We start from the raw sequence: 20110 nt of genomic DNA, 5'->3' as shown, positions 1-20110 counted from the left end.
TGTGGAGTGGGTATCTCCATGGTAATTTTTTATTTTTTGAAAGGGGCTAAGGATTTAATTGGAATCTTCTCCTACAAAATAGGAGATCTAACTTTTTATCCCTCTCAATTTGGTTGGGTGAAAATGGGGTTCTCCTACAAAGTAGGAGATCTAACTTTTTAGCCCTCTCAATTTGGTTGGTTGAAAATGAGGTGGAGATGGATTTAGCCCCACCAACTTAGGGGTTTTTGGCCACATGTCAACAATCTATTAATTATTATTAAAATTTAATTATGATAGTAATACAATAATGATATCATGAATTTAAATTTTTGAAATAATATTCATGGGACCACTAGCTTCCTTAAATTTAGGAGCTAAAATTTTAAAGCTGAAACAAATTTAAAAAAATTATAGGACCCTCACTTTTAGATATTCCTAAAAACTCTGTACACCTACTTTTTAAAGAAGCCCCTTCCATGGAACCCAACCCAGTCCGAAGCAATATTTAATATTAAATTTTGATTTAGAAAAAAATTAGTTCCAAAATTATGTAACACAAGGACTCTTGACATTGATGTAGGAAAACTGTATATTTTACAACCCACACATGAATAAAGAGTCATATGGATGGATCCCACGGGAATAGATGAGTGTAGAGTTCGAATCTCTTTCGGGATTTAAGAAGTGAGACATCTTGCAGGCGGCAAGTCCAGCTCGCATCGGCCACGTAAAAAAACACAAAAGTTCAAACGGATGGAAAGATAAGATATTAATTATAAAAACACCAGATGATATTCTTCAATGCGTTGTTTGCTTGCTCAAGTAACATGATATAGCAATGAAGTAGCCAGACAAAGCTTTTGATCCTTAGAATGAAACATCATATGCGTTTATCAACAATGTCTGCACCGATGGCCCTGCTTCAGCCTTTCTCTCAAAAGGCCCCTACTTCCTTTGTCCAACCTGTTAATTGAATCCTTCAACGTACTGTATGAGACTATTATCAGACTACTGACTTAATCGAGATAGTTAAGCACTGGGCCAAAGATCTTCCCTTTCACAAAAAAAGGCAGAGGAAGAAATTCCCAAAAGAGATGTACTGGACTACTTAGTAACATCCATTAAAATTTCTTAGTGTAGCTGTAGGCTTACAAATTACAAAAATTGTATCATACTTCCTCCTGCTGCACCACAACTTATGGCTTACCAGCTCTCTGGATTACACGTTTGATTTCTGGAGTGGATTTGTATCCTGCAACAATTCAACCACATTCCTCATGGTAGGCCTGTTGGCGGGCAAGGAATGGGTACAATGAAGAGCAATTCTGAGGACTGAAAGCATTGAATCTTTGTAGAAATTGAAACTTTGAGGATCTAAAATCTCTTGCAACCCATTTTCCTTCTCGAGCATTCTGCAAACCCACTTGACAATGTTGGCACCTTCACCATAAGATGGGTCAACTGGGCGCTTGCCAGTCACCAGTTCCAACAGCACCACTCCAAAGCTATACACGTCACTTTTTGTTGTAGCCCTCAGGGTATAAGAAAACTCTGCAAAAATGAGATGAAAATAAGTAATGTATAACAAATGCATCAAGTAATCAAGGGAAAGCAAAGACTACAAGCTCATCTTTTAAAACCCTTATTGATTGTTTAGTTCCCATTCACGGTGACTGCAGGACATTCATTCAGGTCCTTTGCATTTGTGACCCCTGTTGGATGGATTATTACTTCGCTTTTTCAATAAACCTTTGAAATATGGCCACGCTAATTGCTATGAAAGGTAAGGTTTCTTAATAAGCATCCAAATTCCAAAATGGGTAGATAAAAAACAGATTATAAAATCATGCAAGCTAGGGTTTAAACTTTGGGTTACCTGGTGCAATGTACCCGTAAGATCCTGCAACAGCAGACATGGTCTCGTATCCCTTATCATATTTTTCCAAGATCATGGCGAGGCCAAAATCGGCCACACTAGCATGAAATTCCTTGTCCAGCAAGATATTGTTTGATTTAATGTCGCGGTGGATGATAGGAGGATTGCAATCATGGTGAAGATAAGAAAGACCCTGAGCTGAATCTAGAGCAATGGTGTGCCTCGTAGGCCAGTCAAGGCTACAGGGTTTAGGGCCATGAAGAATATCTCCTATGCTTCCGTTTGGCATGTATTCGTAAACTAGAAGGTTCGAATCATCTGTAGAGATGCAACACCAGAGCTTGACAATGTTCTTGTGTCGAATAATCCCTAATGTTTGAATTTCTGCTTTGAATCCCCCGTCAAACCCTAAGTCCTCCGTCTTTTTTCTGCCATGAAGCCTCTTCACAGCCAGAGATTCACCGTCTGCCAGATCTACCCTGTAGACTTTACCAGCTCCACCAGTGGCGATTACACTTGCCTCATTAAGGGATTCCACAATTTCATACTCATGAAAAGGTAGCTTGTGGAATGTCACCACATTCAAAGGGCCCGTATCGATCTCTTCCAGATCTTCAACAATGTGACTGGAAACATAGAAATACTTCTTGTAAAAGCATCCCAATCCAACAATCAAAATTATAGCAGCACAGGAAAGGATAACACAAAGTACCCAAATCTTCAAATGGCTTTTTCTATAAACACACGGTTTGATGTCTGAAAAGCCATCCCCACATAGCCGTGGATCATCTAAGAATGTTCCCTTGTATTTGTTCAAGCCACTGGGAACTATACCAGAGAGCTGGTTGCTTGAAAGATTGAGGAAATTCAGTTGGAGACCGGCTAAGGAAGCAGGCACCTGCCCATTCAAATTATTATTGGATAAATCGAGGTATGTTAGGGTTTGCAGAGAACCAATCTGCCCGGGAATTTCACCCGATAGATCATTTTGTTTCAGATTCAGCAGTGCAAGCCTTCCCAATGATCCAATATTTGAGAAAATTGTTCCTGAGAGTGAATTTCTTCCTAGATCTAATATCTCTAGTTGATTCAATCCAGCAAACTCATGTGGCAAGCTTCCTGAGAAATTATTATTGCTTGCATTCAAGAAGGAGAGAGGGTTTATCATGCCGATTTCAGATGGAAGCTTACCTGAGAAGTAATTGTCATCAATTTCCAACCTCGATAGACTCTTTGCACCGCCAATTTCTTCAGGAATGCTGCCTTCAAATTTATTATGACTGAGTTGTAGCAGAGAAAGTCCTGAAGATGACCATAAATCTTTTGGAACTTCTCCGCTGAACTGATTATTTGTCAATCTAAGCCTCACAAGGCTTGAGCAATTATGAAGCGTTGATATGGTACCATTGAGCATATTGTCGAACACATTCAAATACAACAACTTCCCCCCATTACAAAGCTGGGATGGCAATGGCCCGCTTAATTGATTGCTGGATAAATCAAAAAGGGTAAACTGGGTGTTACTTCCAAGCTTCTGAGGAATTTGTCCGTGGAGCAGATTATTAAACAGAGACAAATTGCTCAACATAGTTAGACCTTCAAGACTAGCAGGAATCTCACCGGACAAATTATTATTCATCAATTGCAGAGATTTCAGCATGCTTAAATTCCCTGCACTCTGAGGAATTCGTCCCGTGAGCTCATTGGCTGAAGCATCAAGGAATTCCAAATAGCTCATCTTCCCAATGTCTGCCGGAATCCCTCCTTGGAGCCTATTATCGTAAAGCTGCAAACTCCTCATCTTTACAAGGTTGCTAATGAATCCATGCCAAGACCCAGTTAGGTTATTGTGAGAAACATCCAATAGCTGAAGCTCCGTTAATCCACTAATGGAGTCCGGGATTTCTCCTTGTAGATTACATATGCTCAACCATATCTCCTGCAATTTGACCATTTTTCCAATCTCCCAAGGAATCACACCGCTATCAAAAGGATTATTGGTCAATCTTAGACTTACCAAGCTCGTCAAATTGCCCAAAAATCCAGGAATAGTTCCTCCCAACAGATTGTAGTAAAGATCAAGTGTCTGCAAATTCTTGAACTGACCAAATCCTAAAGGAATTGCACCTGAAAAATTGTTGCCTGATAAATCCAAGACCTCTAGACTTAACAACTCCGATAAAAAACCAGGAAGAGGGCCTGTAAGATAATTCTGGGACAAGTTTAGATGCTTCAAATTGGTACATCTGGTTAAATCAGTGGGCATTTCCCCTGTGATAGCATTGTTGAAGAGGGATAAGAATGTAAGGTTTTGAAGGCTGCAAACTACAGACGGGAATGGCCCTTCAAGACCAAAATTCGCTAGATCAATTTCTTCAACATGGGTGTTGTTGTTGTCACATTTTACGCCATTAAAGGTGCAGGGGGAGCTCATGTTACTCCAGTTTTGGAGATGGTAGTAGGGATCTGAAAGAGCCTGTTTTAGGGTCATTATGTAGACTATGTCTGGCGAAGAGGGCTCAGTTATTCCGCTACAAGTTCCTAACAGCAGAAGGCCTAGAAAACAGAATGAGAGCATTTCAAAGGAAGAAGCCATGGAAATACCTTACTCACTGCAACTAGTGAGGTGCATCGGTGATCAAAATATTGCTTTTTTCCAATTGAAAAAACATACAAGAAACGCGTGGACCATGAAATGAAAAACAATTTCCTTCCATTGAACGGATTTGGATTCTGTCCAGATGATAAGACAACCCGAATTGACATATTTGACAAATCTGTGACCTTAACCCAAGCGACCTTGGTTACTGTGACTGAGGCAAATTCCAATGAAATGCGTGAACCAGCCAAGATAAAATCTTTTGTTTGGCATATTTGAATGGATTTATGCATCGTGAGTTATTAATTTCTTCGTAGGGCCTTACCTTCCCAACAAATCTTCACATGATATGCCTTCTAGAAGTTCTACATTCGGATAAGAATAAAGGTCCGGGAATTACAGATAATTGTCAACACGATTCAATGAGCACTTACGGTAAAAACAATTGTTTTTTAAAACTTCTATTGAAATATTCATTTATGCAGTGGATGGAATCTTGGTCTGTTCTTATTTTTATCTAAATGAGAGTTAGGACCAAAATGAACCTTTTATGGTATGAAGCATTTAAATAGTCCATCTCAATTTTTATGATTAGTAGTAGTTCCTAGAAACAGCAGGTAACAAACATGTCCATTTGGTACTAATTTTTCAATTTGACCTGGTCAACGAATCAATGAATATAGACTCTATATATATATATATATATATATATATATATATATGTAAGTTGAAAGCAAGCAAAAAAATAATTTTATTTAGAAAAAATAAAGAATTTTAACATTATAACAATAGGAAATAATAGAAACTTTAAACAAACAATTTTGGAAGCTAGTATTTATGTATCATGGTGTCTAAGATCTTTGGCTTTGGCCTGCACTCTCTTTATTCAAAGTTTCAATTGTAAGATGATAGATTTATGTTATTTAAAACTTTTCAAAGCGGGTCTAAAAATTATGCATCGTAGATTTTTTGAAATTGAATACTCTTATGGGACTTTGAAAAATTGAGCTTTTCATTATAGGTGTGTATTATTTACTTGTAATACGGTGGAGATCTTGGTTTTCTGCAACCATTTTGGTTGCCAATGATGAAATGGGAACAACTGTTGTACTTGCTCATATCAAATGAGCTATCATTTAACGACTGATAGAGATCATCAGTATCCCCTAAATTAGAGGAAGAGATTTGTACAGTCCATGCTCTCATAGGGCACGTTGTTATAGATGGAAGATATATTGTGCTCCAAACAAGCTCCACACAGCTCATCAATTTTGTCATTAACAACCTTTCTCTTGCAAATGCTTCAAATCCACCATAGGTTGTAGTAACTTCACTACTTTTCAAGGTAATGTGTCAAATATTTTCGTCAAGAAACCTTGAATTCCACCAATTTATTGACTTTCTTTCTACATTATGTCTAGATTCAAGTCGAAATAAAAGCATACACAATTAACCAACAAAGTTTTAAAATGTGGAATTTAATATGAGAATTTCATATTAGAAAATTCAATGCATGATACATCTTTGTTTTGTATGCAAAAATTCAGTGTACAAACAAAATTATTTGACCCATGAGATAATTTGTGGACGAGAGATCTTAGACTTTTAAAGAACAAACAAAATCCCTCAATTCACATAAGCCTTAGGTGCATGCAGAGTTCTCTATAGATATGCAAAAGACAAGAATTCAACATCATTAATGAATCATCAGTCAAGATGTTGAAGCATTTGGTGTAGATAAAAACTATGCTTGTTTGAGCTTTATGAGGCGAGATGATGCATTTATCATGTTAGAGTGTTACCTTCAATCTCTTGCTCACCATAACAATCAATATGAAGAATTTATCCTCCAATTAGACAAATTTTGGGCCTCAATTTGAGTCTTCTGGTTACATGTAACTATAAGCCTGGTAATCATATGATATGACCAAAGTTGAAGTTGTTACTACTTGTGTAGTTTAAATTGAAAAATAGTGCAAGACGTAACAACAATCATCCTTGCTGAATATTTTACTATCCCTACAACAAGAAGGTGATTGATTAGTATATAAGGTCCACGAAACAAGGTTAAATTTTCTTTACAACCTTGCCAGACTCTAGAAATATTAAGAATAACTTCTTTGCATTCTTGCAGGTCTTCGGAAGTACCAAGTTGTGAAATTTATAGTCTTAGTTCATTCGTCATTATTTCAATAGTAGCTTGACTAATAACACTAGTTGGAGAAGATATGATTGAACCAACAAAATCTATCACAATTGAAAGATAAAGACTCCAAGGCTTTTTTTCTTTTATCAAATATGTTTGGTTGCATATTGCAATTGAATTTTACGATATTTAATCTAAGAATGTACAACACACTACCATCTATTTGACCGAACGCCTCAAAGAGATGTTTGCTTTAAGTTTAGAATGCAATGCTTGTAGGATACACAAAATGGATTTGCTAAAAACATTTGAAAACTTGTGGGATGCTCTCTCTAGTTAACACATCACCTAGAACACATGTTTTGATGTACCTGCCATAATATCTCAAGTTTTTGTAGGATGAATTTACTAGCTTGAAGAAAAAAATTGAATTGGTTATATCACAAAGCTACCTAGTGGACACTCACCAATTTACACTAAGATATTTGACCTTCCACTACTTATTACACAATATTCAATATTACATTCTTGTGCCTTATACATATAGATGCAAACATGATAATTTGAATGTTGATAGAGGATTTCCCGATCTTCAACTTCTACATACATCTTTATTAGCATTGATGTAGGAACTTTTGGGGGTCATAACTTTTGACTCAGATGAGATTTTTTCATGAAACTTAATAGGTGGCTTCATTAAGATGAGTTAAGTGGTTTATCAATTATGTTCTTCTCTATTGGTGTTTGTTTTGATTTATTTTTTATCTAGCCGTAAAATTGATTTAGACCCCTAAAATCCACTTCATAATTTTTTCTACTTTTCTTAAGTTTTGTTTCTTGTAATAACTTCAAATTGGTGTTTCCAAATTCAAAGGTTAGTTGGTAGTTTTACTTGTCATAGTTTAAGGAATGTTTAGTTTAAGTTTCAACTTTTTAGGAGTTATTTTTGAAGGTTACCAAAAATGGAAATATTTAAGAATTGTAAAAATGTACCAAAAAAGGTTTTTAAAAAATTAGTTTAGAGAGTTTTTAGTTATTTAACAAGTTGATGAGAATTGTAGAAGGATGGTTGATGAATGAAAAATTGATCAGTTTAAAAAATATATGTATCTCATCTTATTCCATTCTTAGTAATGTATTAGTGTGTAAAGATACTTGTGTGTTGTATCATTTGGTATCAATACAGGAAGATGGTTGGGAGAGGAAGATGCAAACAATGATGCAAATCTACAAAGGAAAGTCAAAGAACTTACAAACAATAAGAAAATTTAGGAATGTGAAAGCCAAAGAGGTGTTGATCAAAATGAGAAAAATGAAAAAGAACAATTAAAAGAAATGAGCTTTGAAGAAAGAATTCTCAAGGCCTTAGAAGGAAAAAATGATGGTATCAAGATTGATGTTTTAGATTATCTCGGTAGTTTTAAGCCAAAAGAATTGATAGACTGGTTGAATGAGATGGGATTTTTTTTGGAATGAAAACCTATGACAAAGGAAAAGAAGATGAAGTTTGCATATGCAAAATCAAATGGACATGCAATGATATGGTGGATCATCTCCAAAAGGAATGGATGAGAAAAGGAAAGGAAAATATCAAGGCATGGAGCAAGATGGATAAAAGCTAAAGGAAAATCTCTTACCCATAGATTATTCACAAACCCTCTTTCACAAGTTTCAAAATTTAAAGTTGAACTTGTCTTCTATGCAAGATTACACTAATATATTCTACAAGCTATCCATTTGTATAGAGCATCGAGAAGATGATTGCTAGATATTGAAATGACCTAAAATTTTACATTCAAGATGAGTTGAGCATGCATCATGTTAACCGTATGGAGGAGTTCTACCAGTTGGTTCTGAAGGCTAAAGAAAAATAGAATAGGCAATAGATTGATATGAATAAAGGAGGAAGAAGGTGTTCCTCAACTTCATTTAGAGGAGGTTCTAATTATGGCTGAGGATATTCTTCCCAAGATTTTTTTTTCAAAATTGACATTGGGCAAGATCCTTTGAATCAAGAAAGAAGAAGGGGGTTTTAGAGAGGACGAGGTTATGGAAATGGAAGAGGCTGGGAAAACCAAAGAAGGCCTTTCACTTGTTTTAGGTGTGAGAAGAAGGACACAAAGCTTTTGAATGCTCAAATTATAAGTTTCTAGAAATAAATCAAGGAGGATAACCTAGAGTGAATCTAGTTCATACAGAAATCACAATAGAAGGGGTAGAACAAGAAGTTTCACTAGATGTGGGAGAAACTCTCATGATGAGGAGATCGATGATCATCTCACAAAAGGACAAATTTCCAGCAAAGAAATTTGATGACTTGTGGCTTCAAACAATATCATCATAACTAGATGCACTTCAAGTGGAAAGGTGTGCCAAGTTATTATTAATGGGGGTAGTTGTTAGAATATGGTGTCTAGAGAAATGATAGAGAAAGTAAATTTACAATGTGATAAGTGTTTATGTCCTTATCATATTACATTTTTTAATAAATAAAATAAAGTCACTACTGATAAAAGAAGTTTAGTCATGTCATAGGAAAATTCTGTAAGGATGAGATATGGTGTGATGTTATTCTTATGGATACCTGTCATATATTATTGGGAAGGCCATGACAGTATGATAGGAAGACCATACATTATGGAGAGAAAAATACATATACATTTTGGAAGGATGATTCTAAATTGAATATATTTCCACTTACGGATGAAAACAAGAGTGAGAAAATGTTTTCCACAAAGGAAGTTGTCAAAGAAATGAAGGTAACATGTTTTTGTTATACATTGGTAGTAAAAAAAGGAGAAGAACAAGATAAATTAGTACCACCTAATGCAATAAAGATACTGTAGGATTCTGATGATGTTGTGCCTAGGGCATATGCATTAACATGGTGTGCGAAAAAGTGGACACCATGAAAAAAAAAGTCAAAATTACACATAAAATGATCACGTTATGTGTACTCGATCAAATTTCAAAATGGGCCTTGGCTTGGTAATGATCCAAGAAAAAATATTTTAAAAATTGAAGTTTTACATAATGTGATTGCATTATAAATGTGGTTGCATTATAAACACGATCACATATTTTAAGACCTAGAAGCATTTCTTCTAGTTCTCCATAACCCCATCAGGTTATAAAGAACCAAAAGCAATAAGAGTGAGATATATATAGATAGAGGGGGAGGGAGAAGGAGAAGCGGGGGGAGAGAGAGAGAGAGAGAGAGAGAGAGAGAGAGAGAGAGAGTTGACATTGCTCTATGGATAATCCCACAACACTCATCACTTATCTATTTGAAAATTTTATTTTTGAGTGCGTGTGCATTGAAGACCTTCTATTAATACTTGAGATAGTAGTACAAATGGTGAGTATTCATCATTGTCATCATTTGACATAGGCTCACATGCATATCTTACTTCTTTCCTTTGTTTCTTTCCCCTTTCTATCTCTTCAGGTCATTATCTGCAACTTCTATCATGGGTCCAAGAATCTCTTCACACCCTTTTCTATTAACCTAGTGGGCTTTGTCTCTTAATCCTATGTAATTGGTTAATAGTTCTATTCTTAATAGAATTCATGGCCAAATTCTCCATAGTTAGTTTTCTTCTCGATAGCTGCAATAGTTTCTCCTCAACTAAACATTTTATAATAAGTTGATATACAATCATAGTTTTCTCTTGACCAATCCTTGGGCATATGATTGAGCCTTTAGATCCACAAAAGAATTGAAATCTAGATCTGGTAGAAGAATAGTATTAGATCTCCAATTTTAAAAATTTATCACTTAGTAAATTTTCAAGTTTGAATGGCACCATTTGACAGCTTTCATTGGCACCAAGAACTTTTAAAATAATAAGCATTTTAAGGTAGGTATCCCCCATCATCCTCATAAGATGAAGGCCCAAACTTCTTTTTGGTTGTTCTTTATCCAATAATTATGAAGGGAATAACACTCTTACCAGAAAAATTAGTTGTTAAGCACATCTTTTCCTTTTGGTTGTATGGATCAAATTTCATTATCAAAATCCTATTGATGTCTTTTTCCCAATGTACATGGAATGTACAGCCCCTATAATGTTCCATGTCTTACCATCTTTACTTATTATGGTTAGAGTGTACATAACTACAAAGGGTTTATTGGCTTCACAAGCTATCGAGTCCAAAAGCCCTCTAACAGTTTGATGCCTTCTATTTGCCAATAATTTAAATGATGGATAGGCAAGATATCCAAGGATAATCATTACATACCTTTTTAAAACAAACCTTCTCCCACTAGAAGCCTATACAAATATATGACAGTTGAAATAGACAACTCTTTTTTCTCTACTACTTGTAATAGTTTTCGAGCTCCAAGAGTCTCATACATTGTGTCATTGACAGGCTTTGATGATCCATTAGATTGTTGAGATTGGAAAGATGTAGTTAAAATTCACCTTTGTTGAAATTAACAAATGATATGCATGTGAGCCTAGATGTTAGATGATGATGATGAATACTCACCATATACTAGTAGCTCAAATAGTGATAGAAGGTCTTTAGTGCATATGTACTTAGAAATAATATTTTGAGGGATCATATGATGATTCCTGAGATTGTTGAGATTGGGAAGACCTAGTTAACATTCACCTTGGTTCTACTTAACATGTGATATATATGTGAGCCTATGTCAGATGATGATAATGAATACTCACCATCTACTAGTAGCTCAAGTAGTGACAGATACCTGATATCTGTGGTAATATATGCAATATGGACTCCAACGATTGCCTAGCTTCATAAAATAAGAAAGAAAATATTTCATTGTAGAAGTAGCATACAAACCTATCTAGTGATCATATTGTGTTGAAGATGTCTTTTTATGTCACATGATGATGATGATGATGATGATGAATACTCACCATCTACTAGTAGCTCAAGTAGTGACAGAAGGTCTTTAGTGCACATGCACTCAGAAACAAAATTTAAAGATATCTTATGTGATCTTAAGGGGTCCTAATGTCTCTTTTGACATAATAAGACTCCTCATGTCCCTTTTTAGTACATTAGATCCAACAAGTCTCTAGAAGCACTTATATTTGTCAATAGAGGAGATACATCCATTGGATCTACAATAATCTTAGACATCTCATCTCAATTGATGTCATGTCTATTTTGAAGCTTTCTCCTAACTAGACCTCCTTGTCCTTTTATAGTACCTACATGAAAAATTAAAATATGAAGTTTAGTGATAAGCTTTGTAGATACCTTGAAAATGAAGGTGTACTTAAGCACAACTGAACATGATCTTATAAATGATATAGGAGGGCTAACAACAAATCAAGCATTCTAGTTTTCAGAAACCATATCAAACCTTGTTTGATTCAAAATGTTATTTTTATCTTGACTTGATACCTCAGTCCATCTCTACTAGTCTACTCTTGTTCTTGCTCTTGCCACTTTGAAGAATTTTGTGAATTATGACTCAATGGTTGTACAAAAGCTTCATGATAAATCCAAAAGAAATATTTATTTCTCAGAAACAATAGTATTTAATCCATACTACATACCACATTAACACAAAGTCATAACTACATACTTAAACCCAAATACTTATACAAGCATTTGTTATAATGGAAACAAGCTCATGTTTACAAGTGAAAAAATGATTACAACACATGAAATTAAGTGTACCACATATGATAATGATCGTTTCTTTTCCATGCCCTCCAAATCTAGTGGTGGTGGCATATTGACAGGCTCTGATGATTCTTGAGATTTTTGAGACTAGAAAGACCTAGTTAACATTCACCTTGGTTGCACTTAAGACATGATATGCATGCGAGACTATATTAGATGATGATGATGAATACTCGCCATCTACTAGTAGCTCACATAGTGACAAAAGGTCTTCAATGCACATAGACTTAGAAAACTTGTGATGAAGATGACACCTACAACTACTAGACTACCATGGAAAACTTGTGATGAAGATGGCACCTACAACTACTAGACTGTCATGGAAAACTTGTGATGAAGATGACATCTGCAACTACTGGATTGTCATGGAAAACTTGTGATGAAAATGACACCTCCAACTACTAGTCTGTCCTAGAATTTTTTTGATGAAGATGACACCTATTTTCACCAGAGTGATTATCAACATGTTTCATTATTTCAAGATCTACACTAAATTGGCTATCCATGTTGAGCATCAATTTTTCTTTCCTCTCGGCAAGAGCTCCAATAATTTATCTAGCCATTCAAGAAGAATATTTTTGTAGGTTTCCTTGTTTGTCCTAGCAACATACCCTTGGCTTAATTTTAGACCATTCTTCTTCCTATTCTTGAGCTACACAGCAAAACCCATCACTAAATTTTCCTACATGATAAAAGCCAAAGAGAAAGTTGAGTGAAATGAATCGACATACCTCAGATTCTTCACAAGAAGTCTCCGTCAGTTCTTCAGAAGATAATTTATCTTCTCGTTCAACCACAAGAATATCTCCCCTATATCTTGGCCTTACATTATATTGTTGCATTGCAATTAGGTCTGCCTTGTAAGGGTTGCCATTTGGATGAACAAAAAACTGAGTAATTCCAAGACCCACAGTTTGAATTCTAGAAGCTAAACTTTTCTTGATAGAATTGGCATTTGAATCTTTGTATAAAACCTACTATGCATCGTCCCCCCACCACACTCTTTCTTTGTATAAAATCCATTGTGTATCATCTCCCCAATCATTTATTTGATGAAATTAATCCATTTTTAGATAGTTGTTTCATAAATTGGGCCTAATTAGGCCTTTTGGGCCTCTCAACAACTAACTATACTTTTACATAGGCATTATGTAATCGTGTTATGTGTAGTAAAGTCATACTAGACATAACATGGTCATGTTATGTCTATTAGACATGATGCAGTTGTGCTATGTCTAGTATGACAGTTTAGTCATATGAAGAATAAAGCGATTGTGTTTTGGTGATAAAAAATAATGATTGTATTTAGGCTTGGTACTAGGCCTATTTAACTACCCAAAGGCATGAGATGATGTTTTAACTTCATTTTTTGTTGGTTTAGATATTTTTTCAACTTCTAATATCAATTCTCATCTTTGACTTCATCAAATTTGCAAATGGTGAAGTGGGTGTCTCTAAAATTACTACCATAATCTCACACATTTTCTTACCTTTCTAACCATTTAATTTTTTTAATTTTTGGACAAGATTAGCATTGTGAAGTTGATTTTTCTATATCAGTGTCTTGATAATCCTCTTAGAAACATGTCTACCATTTTTTAGTAACTTTTGATCTACTTAACCAAATGGAAAATAAATTACATATTATTATTCTACACTTGATTCTATACCTTTTTTTTTAAAAAGTGTCGATTTTAGATTATTTTGATGCAAGTTATGTCGAGTGCACAAACAAGTACCACTATTTCAAGATGAAGTCACTTCAAAAAATCATAATAAAAAAAGCGCTTGTGAAATGACCCTAGCTAATCACTACTACTATTATACTAGGGAAATTAATTACTTCAAATAACTGTGCTATTTGGGATTATTGTCTAGCTCTGTTACACCAGGAAAATTAATTAAATAATCACAGCAAATGCATATAATAAGAAGTCTACAATATCTCATTATTCATCAACATTTGTAGCACTTGTCAACAAAACATATAATAATCAATGGGAACCTGTTTGGCGACCCAAAATGCCTGGCGCCTTATCCAACCACCATCTTGCAATTGGAAAATGATATCCACCAAGAACAATATCGGTGTGCTCAGACTTGGCGATGTCCACTGGTCGGATATGAGCACCGAACTTGTGTGGAGCCGGCAGTAGAAATGTCTGGATCTGCCGCAGACATTCGATGATGTGTAGTTTGCCGCTAACGATGCCAAGATCCGCAAGGAATGCCCTCTCCTGCCCGGCGGTATTGACTCCGTCTAGGATCGTGGTGGCTGGTCTGGAGTTTAATATTGGCCCAATTTTTTAAATCGCGGCCTGTTCATTTCGTGTCTGGCCCGAATCCGCCCATGACCTTTCGAAAGGAAATAAATTCAGGCACCCGCTAATCTTCACCCTTCGAGTTTATCCTTGGACCTGCGAACTGGATAATCATGTGACGCCGAGAATCTGTAGCATAAGAAACCTATTGAGAACTCCGTCTATGAACTGTAATTTATCCCCCTCTGATTGGAGACGGATATCAGACTCTTGTCTGGTTCGATTGATATTCTGGCTTCTTCTACGAATTTGCTCCAACCTTGCAATGACTTGAAGTATGGTGATCTATTCTTCTTGAATCTCCCACTTGGCCTTAGGCCACAAATTTTGCCCTGTCAAAGTGACTGCAGTATCACTTTTAGATTGCAATAATTCAGATGATATTCCACATCCTCAAAATTGCAGATCTAAGAGAGTTTCCGTTCTCAGAGACCTCTAAGAATTTGCAGGCCGGGGACTACAAATTGCTCCAATTGAAAATAGAAATCGAATCATTAAAACTGCTTGCCTCAAATGGGAGCTCTATGTCCTCTATTTATCCCCTTTGCTGAGAAGTTTCTGGAAATTATCCGGAATCATCTTGCACTACAAATATTAACTTTATAAAATTAAATAATTAACTTTATAAAGTTAGAATACAACCTTTATTTAATATTGGAATGAGTAGGCCTCGCTTACTTAATTGGAAGACAAAATCGACCCTCTTCCCATAATTATTTGCCTACGAGAGTCAATGATAGGAAAATCCCCTATTATAATTATGTTGCTAAGAGAGGGACATGACAGTCCGCCCTTCCAGATATTGCTTGCCCTCAAGCAATCTCAGAGCTAGATGCTGCAAAATGGTCTCATTCTCCCAAGTAGCATCTTCGACTGGTAGATCCTTCCATTTAACCAAATATTCTCTGATTACTCTTCGGCGGAGCTGTTTTTCTCTGCTTCCTAAAATGAATTCCGGTACCACGATCAATTTCCCTTCATCATCCAGAGGCGGCAAGACTGCAGAAGGTATCACATTCTGTCCCAATGCCTTTTTGAGACGTGATACATGAAACACATTATATACTTTGCTGTCTGCTGGAAGCTCAAGTTCATAAGCCAATTCCCCTATTTGCCTACTGATCCTGAAAGGTCCATAATACCGGGGTTTAAGCTTCTCTGACCCACTCTTTTTGAGAGTAGATTGTCGAAATGGTTGAAGCATTAAGTAAACCATGTCGCCCACCTCAAAGCTTCTCTCCGTCCTCTTTTGATCTGCGTATTGCTTATACTGATTCTGTGCTCGAGCGATGTTATCACGTAGAGAGCTAATGATATCTTTACTTTCTTGCAGTAAATCCCCAGCATGTGGAACCCGAACATCACTCATCAATAAGTCAAGGAAACTGGGTGTATCATAGCCGTATAATGCTCGAAAAGGTGTCATTTGGATAGACATGTGGTAAGTGGTGTTATAGCAATACTCACACAAATAAATCCATCTTACCCAAGCCTTCTGCTGATCAGCTACGTAATTCCTCAAGTAGCCTTCCACCCATTTGTTTACTATTTTCGTCTGTCCATCAGTTTGCGGGTGATAACTAGTACTGGGTGTGAGCTCAGTGCCGCATAATCGAAACACCTCTTGCCAGAAATGACTCAAGAATCTACTATCCCTGTCACTGACAATACTGCGGGGTATCCCGTGTAACCTGAAAACCTCCCTGAAGAATACTTCAGCTACCTGTGCTGCAGTATAAGTAGTGGTGATGGGAAAGAAATGAGCATATTTTGTTAGCCTATCCACCACCACATACATACAATCACGTCCTTGAGCCTTGGGCAAACCGGTAATGAAGTCCATGGATATGCATTCCCACTTCTGACACGGAATGGGAAGTGGCTGTAGCAGCCCCACTGGAAAAGTGTGCTCCTGTTTATTCTGTTGGCAAACGAAACACTCACGAACATACTGCAAAACATCCTTCTTAAGTCCTTTCCATGTAAACCGTTCTCGCACCTGTCTATATGTTTTAAAGAATCCAGGGTGACCAGCTATAGGTGAATTATGAAGAGCTCGCATAATGAACTGCCTCACCTTCGATCCTGGGACTAAAAATACCCTGCTTTTGTAAATAAGCAATTCATCCACAAGTGTATACCTGGTATCAACAAGTGTCCCATCAACTATCCTAGATGCCCATGAATCTTTGGCATATTCTGCAATAATCAAATGCTTCCAATCCTCAGAGATCTCAATCATTGAACTAAGATGTGGTCTGCGTGACAAGGCATCTGCTACCACATTCTGTGTGCCCTTAACATAAGATATATCGAAGTCATATGCCTGTAACTTACTGACCCATTTCTGCTGCCTATCATTGAGATCCCTTTGGCCGAGGAAATGTCTTAAACTGTTGTGGTCAGTTTTTATGCAGAATTTGCCACCTACTAAGTACTGCCTGAACTTAGCTAGTGCATGCATGATAGCTAACATCTCCTTATCGTAAATGCTGAATGATCTCTCTGGCCCACGGAGTTTCCTGCTTTCATATGCAATTGGGTGTTTATCCTGCATTAAAATAGCCCCAATACCATCTCCTGAGGCATCACACTGGAGTTCAAATGGTTTCGAGAAATCAGGCAATGCTAGTACCGGACATGAGGTCATGATCTCCTTGAATCTGTCAAAACAAGCCTGTGCCTTTGCTGTCCAAACGAAAGCTCCCCTCTTAAGCAAATCTGTTATAGGGGCCGCGTGTCATGAATACCCGCAAACAAATCTGCGGTAGAAGCCACATAACCCAAGGAATCCTCTTAACTGAGTTAGGTTCTCAGGAGTAGGCCACTCCACAATAGCACGAATCTTATCAGGATCCATCCGTACACCTTCTCGGCTGATAATATGACCTAAGTATAACAACTCAATCATTCCCAAATCGCATTTGGACTCTTTGGCATACAAGGATTCTTCTTGCAAGGTTTTCAGTACTGTTTCTAGATGCGCCATGTGCTCCTGCCATGTTCGACTGTATACCAAGATATCATCAAAAAATACCAACACGAATTTTCTCAGCTGATGATGGAAGACCTTATTCATGGTGGACTGGAAAGTAGCTGGTGCATTGGTCAATCCAAATGGCATCACTACAAACTCGAAATGCCCACAATGGCACCTGAATGCAGTCTTCTCAATGTCCTGTTCTCTGACTCTAATCTGGTGGTAACCTGATCTCAAATCAATCTTACTAAAGTAGCATGCCCCATGCAGTTCATCTATTAGCTCATCAATCCGTGGAATAGGATATCTATTCTTAATGGTTTTCTTATTCAGCATCCTGTAATCTATACACATCCGTAATGAACCATCTTTCTTCTTAACCAAAACTACTGAAGAAGCAAAAGGAGACTTACTAGGTCTGATGTGTCCCATCGCGAGAAGATCCTTGATGGTTTTTTCTATCTCATCTTTAAGCCTTTTGGGATGCCTGTATGGAGTGATCATAACTGGTTTAGCGCCTTCTTCTAATTCGATGATGTGCTCGATCCCTCTATCAGGTGGCGTACCAGGTGGAATATCGCTGAATACCTTACTATACTTTTTCCTCAATATCTGTATGTCGGGATGATATTCTGTCTTTGGTTGTTCCTCCCGAGTAGGCATGAGAGTACAAATGGCTGCCCATTCAAGATCCTCATGTCTCACCAATCTTTCCAATCGTCTAAGAGAGATTGTTCGGATATCACTATTCTGAATAGCTTTCAATACATGCTGCCTCCCATCTACTTCGAACTTAATCTCCATGTCCCTGAGTCGAAAGGTAACTTCACCCAATAAATGTAACCATGTCATGCCTAAAACGATATCCAAATCACCCATATTGACCACGTGGTAATCCGCTTTGAACTCATAATTATTCAGGCGTAAAGGCATGTCTCTGACTATCTTGTTACACTTAAGAGTGTATCCGTCAGCAACCTGTACACGAAGACCTTCAAATTCTTCTGTCTTAATACCACGATGCTCGACCAATCTTGCATCAATGAAGTTATGTGTGGCTCCGGTATCAACCAATGTAATCACCTTCTGCCCTGCTAGGACACCACGTAACCTGAAAGATCCTTCCTGTTGAATACTAGACAAACGCCCTTGCTGTAGATGCAATTCAGGTTCTTCTTTCTGTTCTAACTTTCCCGTCTCTTCCTCAGATTCTGAACCAGTGTGTTCATCCTCTTTTTCCGTACCGTCGGAGTCTGATCCTTCGTAATATGCCCACATAACTCTATTGGCTTTTCCTTTTGGTCGCAAGGGACAATCATGATCCCTGTCATATGGACCTTTGCAATAGAAGCATAATTTCTTCCTTCGCAAGTCATTTAATGCTTCTGTATCTAGGGGTGTGGTAGATTTCCCTTTGGTTTCAATGCTCTTCCCTTTATTTTTGTCAAACTTCCTGTTGTCTTTGAAAGAGGTAGTATTCCTGGGAGTGAACCGGCTAGAAGGGGTGGTAAGTTCCATACTTCGTGCTTTCCTCATGGCTTCCTGCAGTGTTGGTGGGTCAAATGCCTTAATCCATCCCTTGAGGGGTTCAGACAATCCTTCTGTAAATAAGATAACTAACCTCCTTTCCGATACATCTGGTACCATGATTGACAACCTTTGAAATTCACTAATATAAACCTCTAAATTGCCAAATTGTTTTAACTGAGCAAGGTCGCGAAAATAAATTTCTGGATCCTTCTTATCAAAACGTTCAACCAATCTATCCACAAAGTCCTGGTATGATGTTACCTGATTGTGCTGCAAGGTAACCATTCCATGTGACCACCAATCATGAGCTGCGCCTTCCAGATGTAAGGTGGCATACCTGATGGCATCTATTTCCGACATAGGCCTTAATGCTAGAAAGGTGTCCAACTTATGAATCCAAGCTTGTGCTGTCATCTGACCACTCCCATCGAAAAAAGGCAAAGTAAGTTTACTGACAGCTCGTTGTAACTCACTTTCATGACCTCCTCTAGGTCTCCTATTCAGGCGGCTATTCCTCATATGTTCTCTTCTTTGGTTTAGATATCGATCAAAGTTCAATAATTCACGCACATGCGGGGGTAATGCTTGCCATTCTGTCGTGGCAACCCTAAGATCATCCTGGAAATCTTCTGGTGCATCGTCTTCTCCCATCTCCTGAAGCCTCTTCCCTTAGGAAGGTGGGACGAGTAGGCCTATTTTCTGTCCATGATCTGCGCCTAGGAGCACCTTGTGATCCTGCCACACTCCTATCATCGTGATCAGATGTGCCTCTTCCTTGATCCTGAATCCTGGGCTGAATAACTCTTTCCATTATGGTAGTCAAAGCCTGTAGTGTCTGAGTTATTTCTTGTTGTCCGGTAGTCATGGTTCTGTAAAATTCTCTGGTTTCATCATCGTCGACTCTGGGAAATCTTGGCGGATTCTGTCTTTTACCCATATCCTTGTTCTTGAATATGGTTCTCGAGTACAACTCTGAAAATTAAAGTACTTTTACCCAATCAGGATG

At 37.3% G+C, this 20110-nt stretch overlaps 1 protein-coding gene across 1 annotated transcript; it reads right to left on the bottom strand.

Annotated features, from left to right (window-relative positions):
• Window positions 1-528: 528 nt before the first annotated feature.
• On the bottom strand, window positions 529-4780 carry LOC149556395 (uncharacterized). Its single transcript, XM_089830683.1, has 2 exons — window positions 1859-4780; window positions 529-1533 (listed from the first exon to the last, which is right to left on the bottom strand). The coding sequence occupies exons 1-2, from the start codon at window positions 4452-4454 to the stop codon at window positions 1202-1204; spliced, it is 2928 nt and encodes a 975-aa protein (XP_089686809.1). The 5' UTR covers window positions 4455-4780; the 3' UTR covers window positions 529-1201.
• Window positions 4781-20110: the final 15330 nt, after the last annotated feature.

Source organism: Cupressus sempervirens, chromosome 5 (assembly GCF_028749045.1).
Source record: "Cupressus sempervirens isolate cs-2001-9-10 chromosome 5, ASM2874904v1, whole genome shotgun sequence".
Taxonomy (NCBI): Eukaryota; Viridiplantae; Streptophyta; class Pinopsida; order Cupressales; family Cupressaceae; genus Cupressus; species Cupressus sempervirens.
Note: the sequence above shows the minus strand (reverse complement) of the source record. Positions and strands in the feature narration are given on the sequence as shown.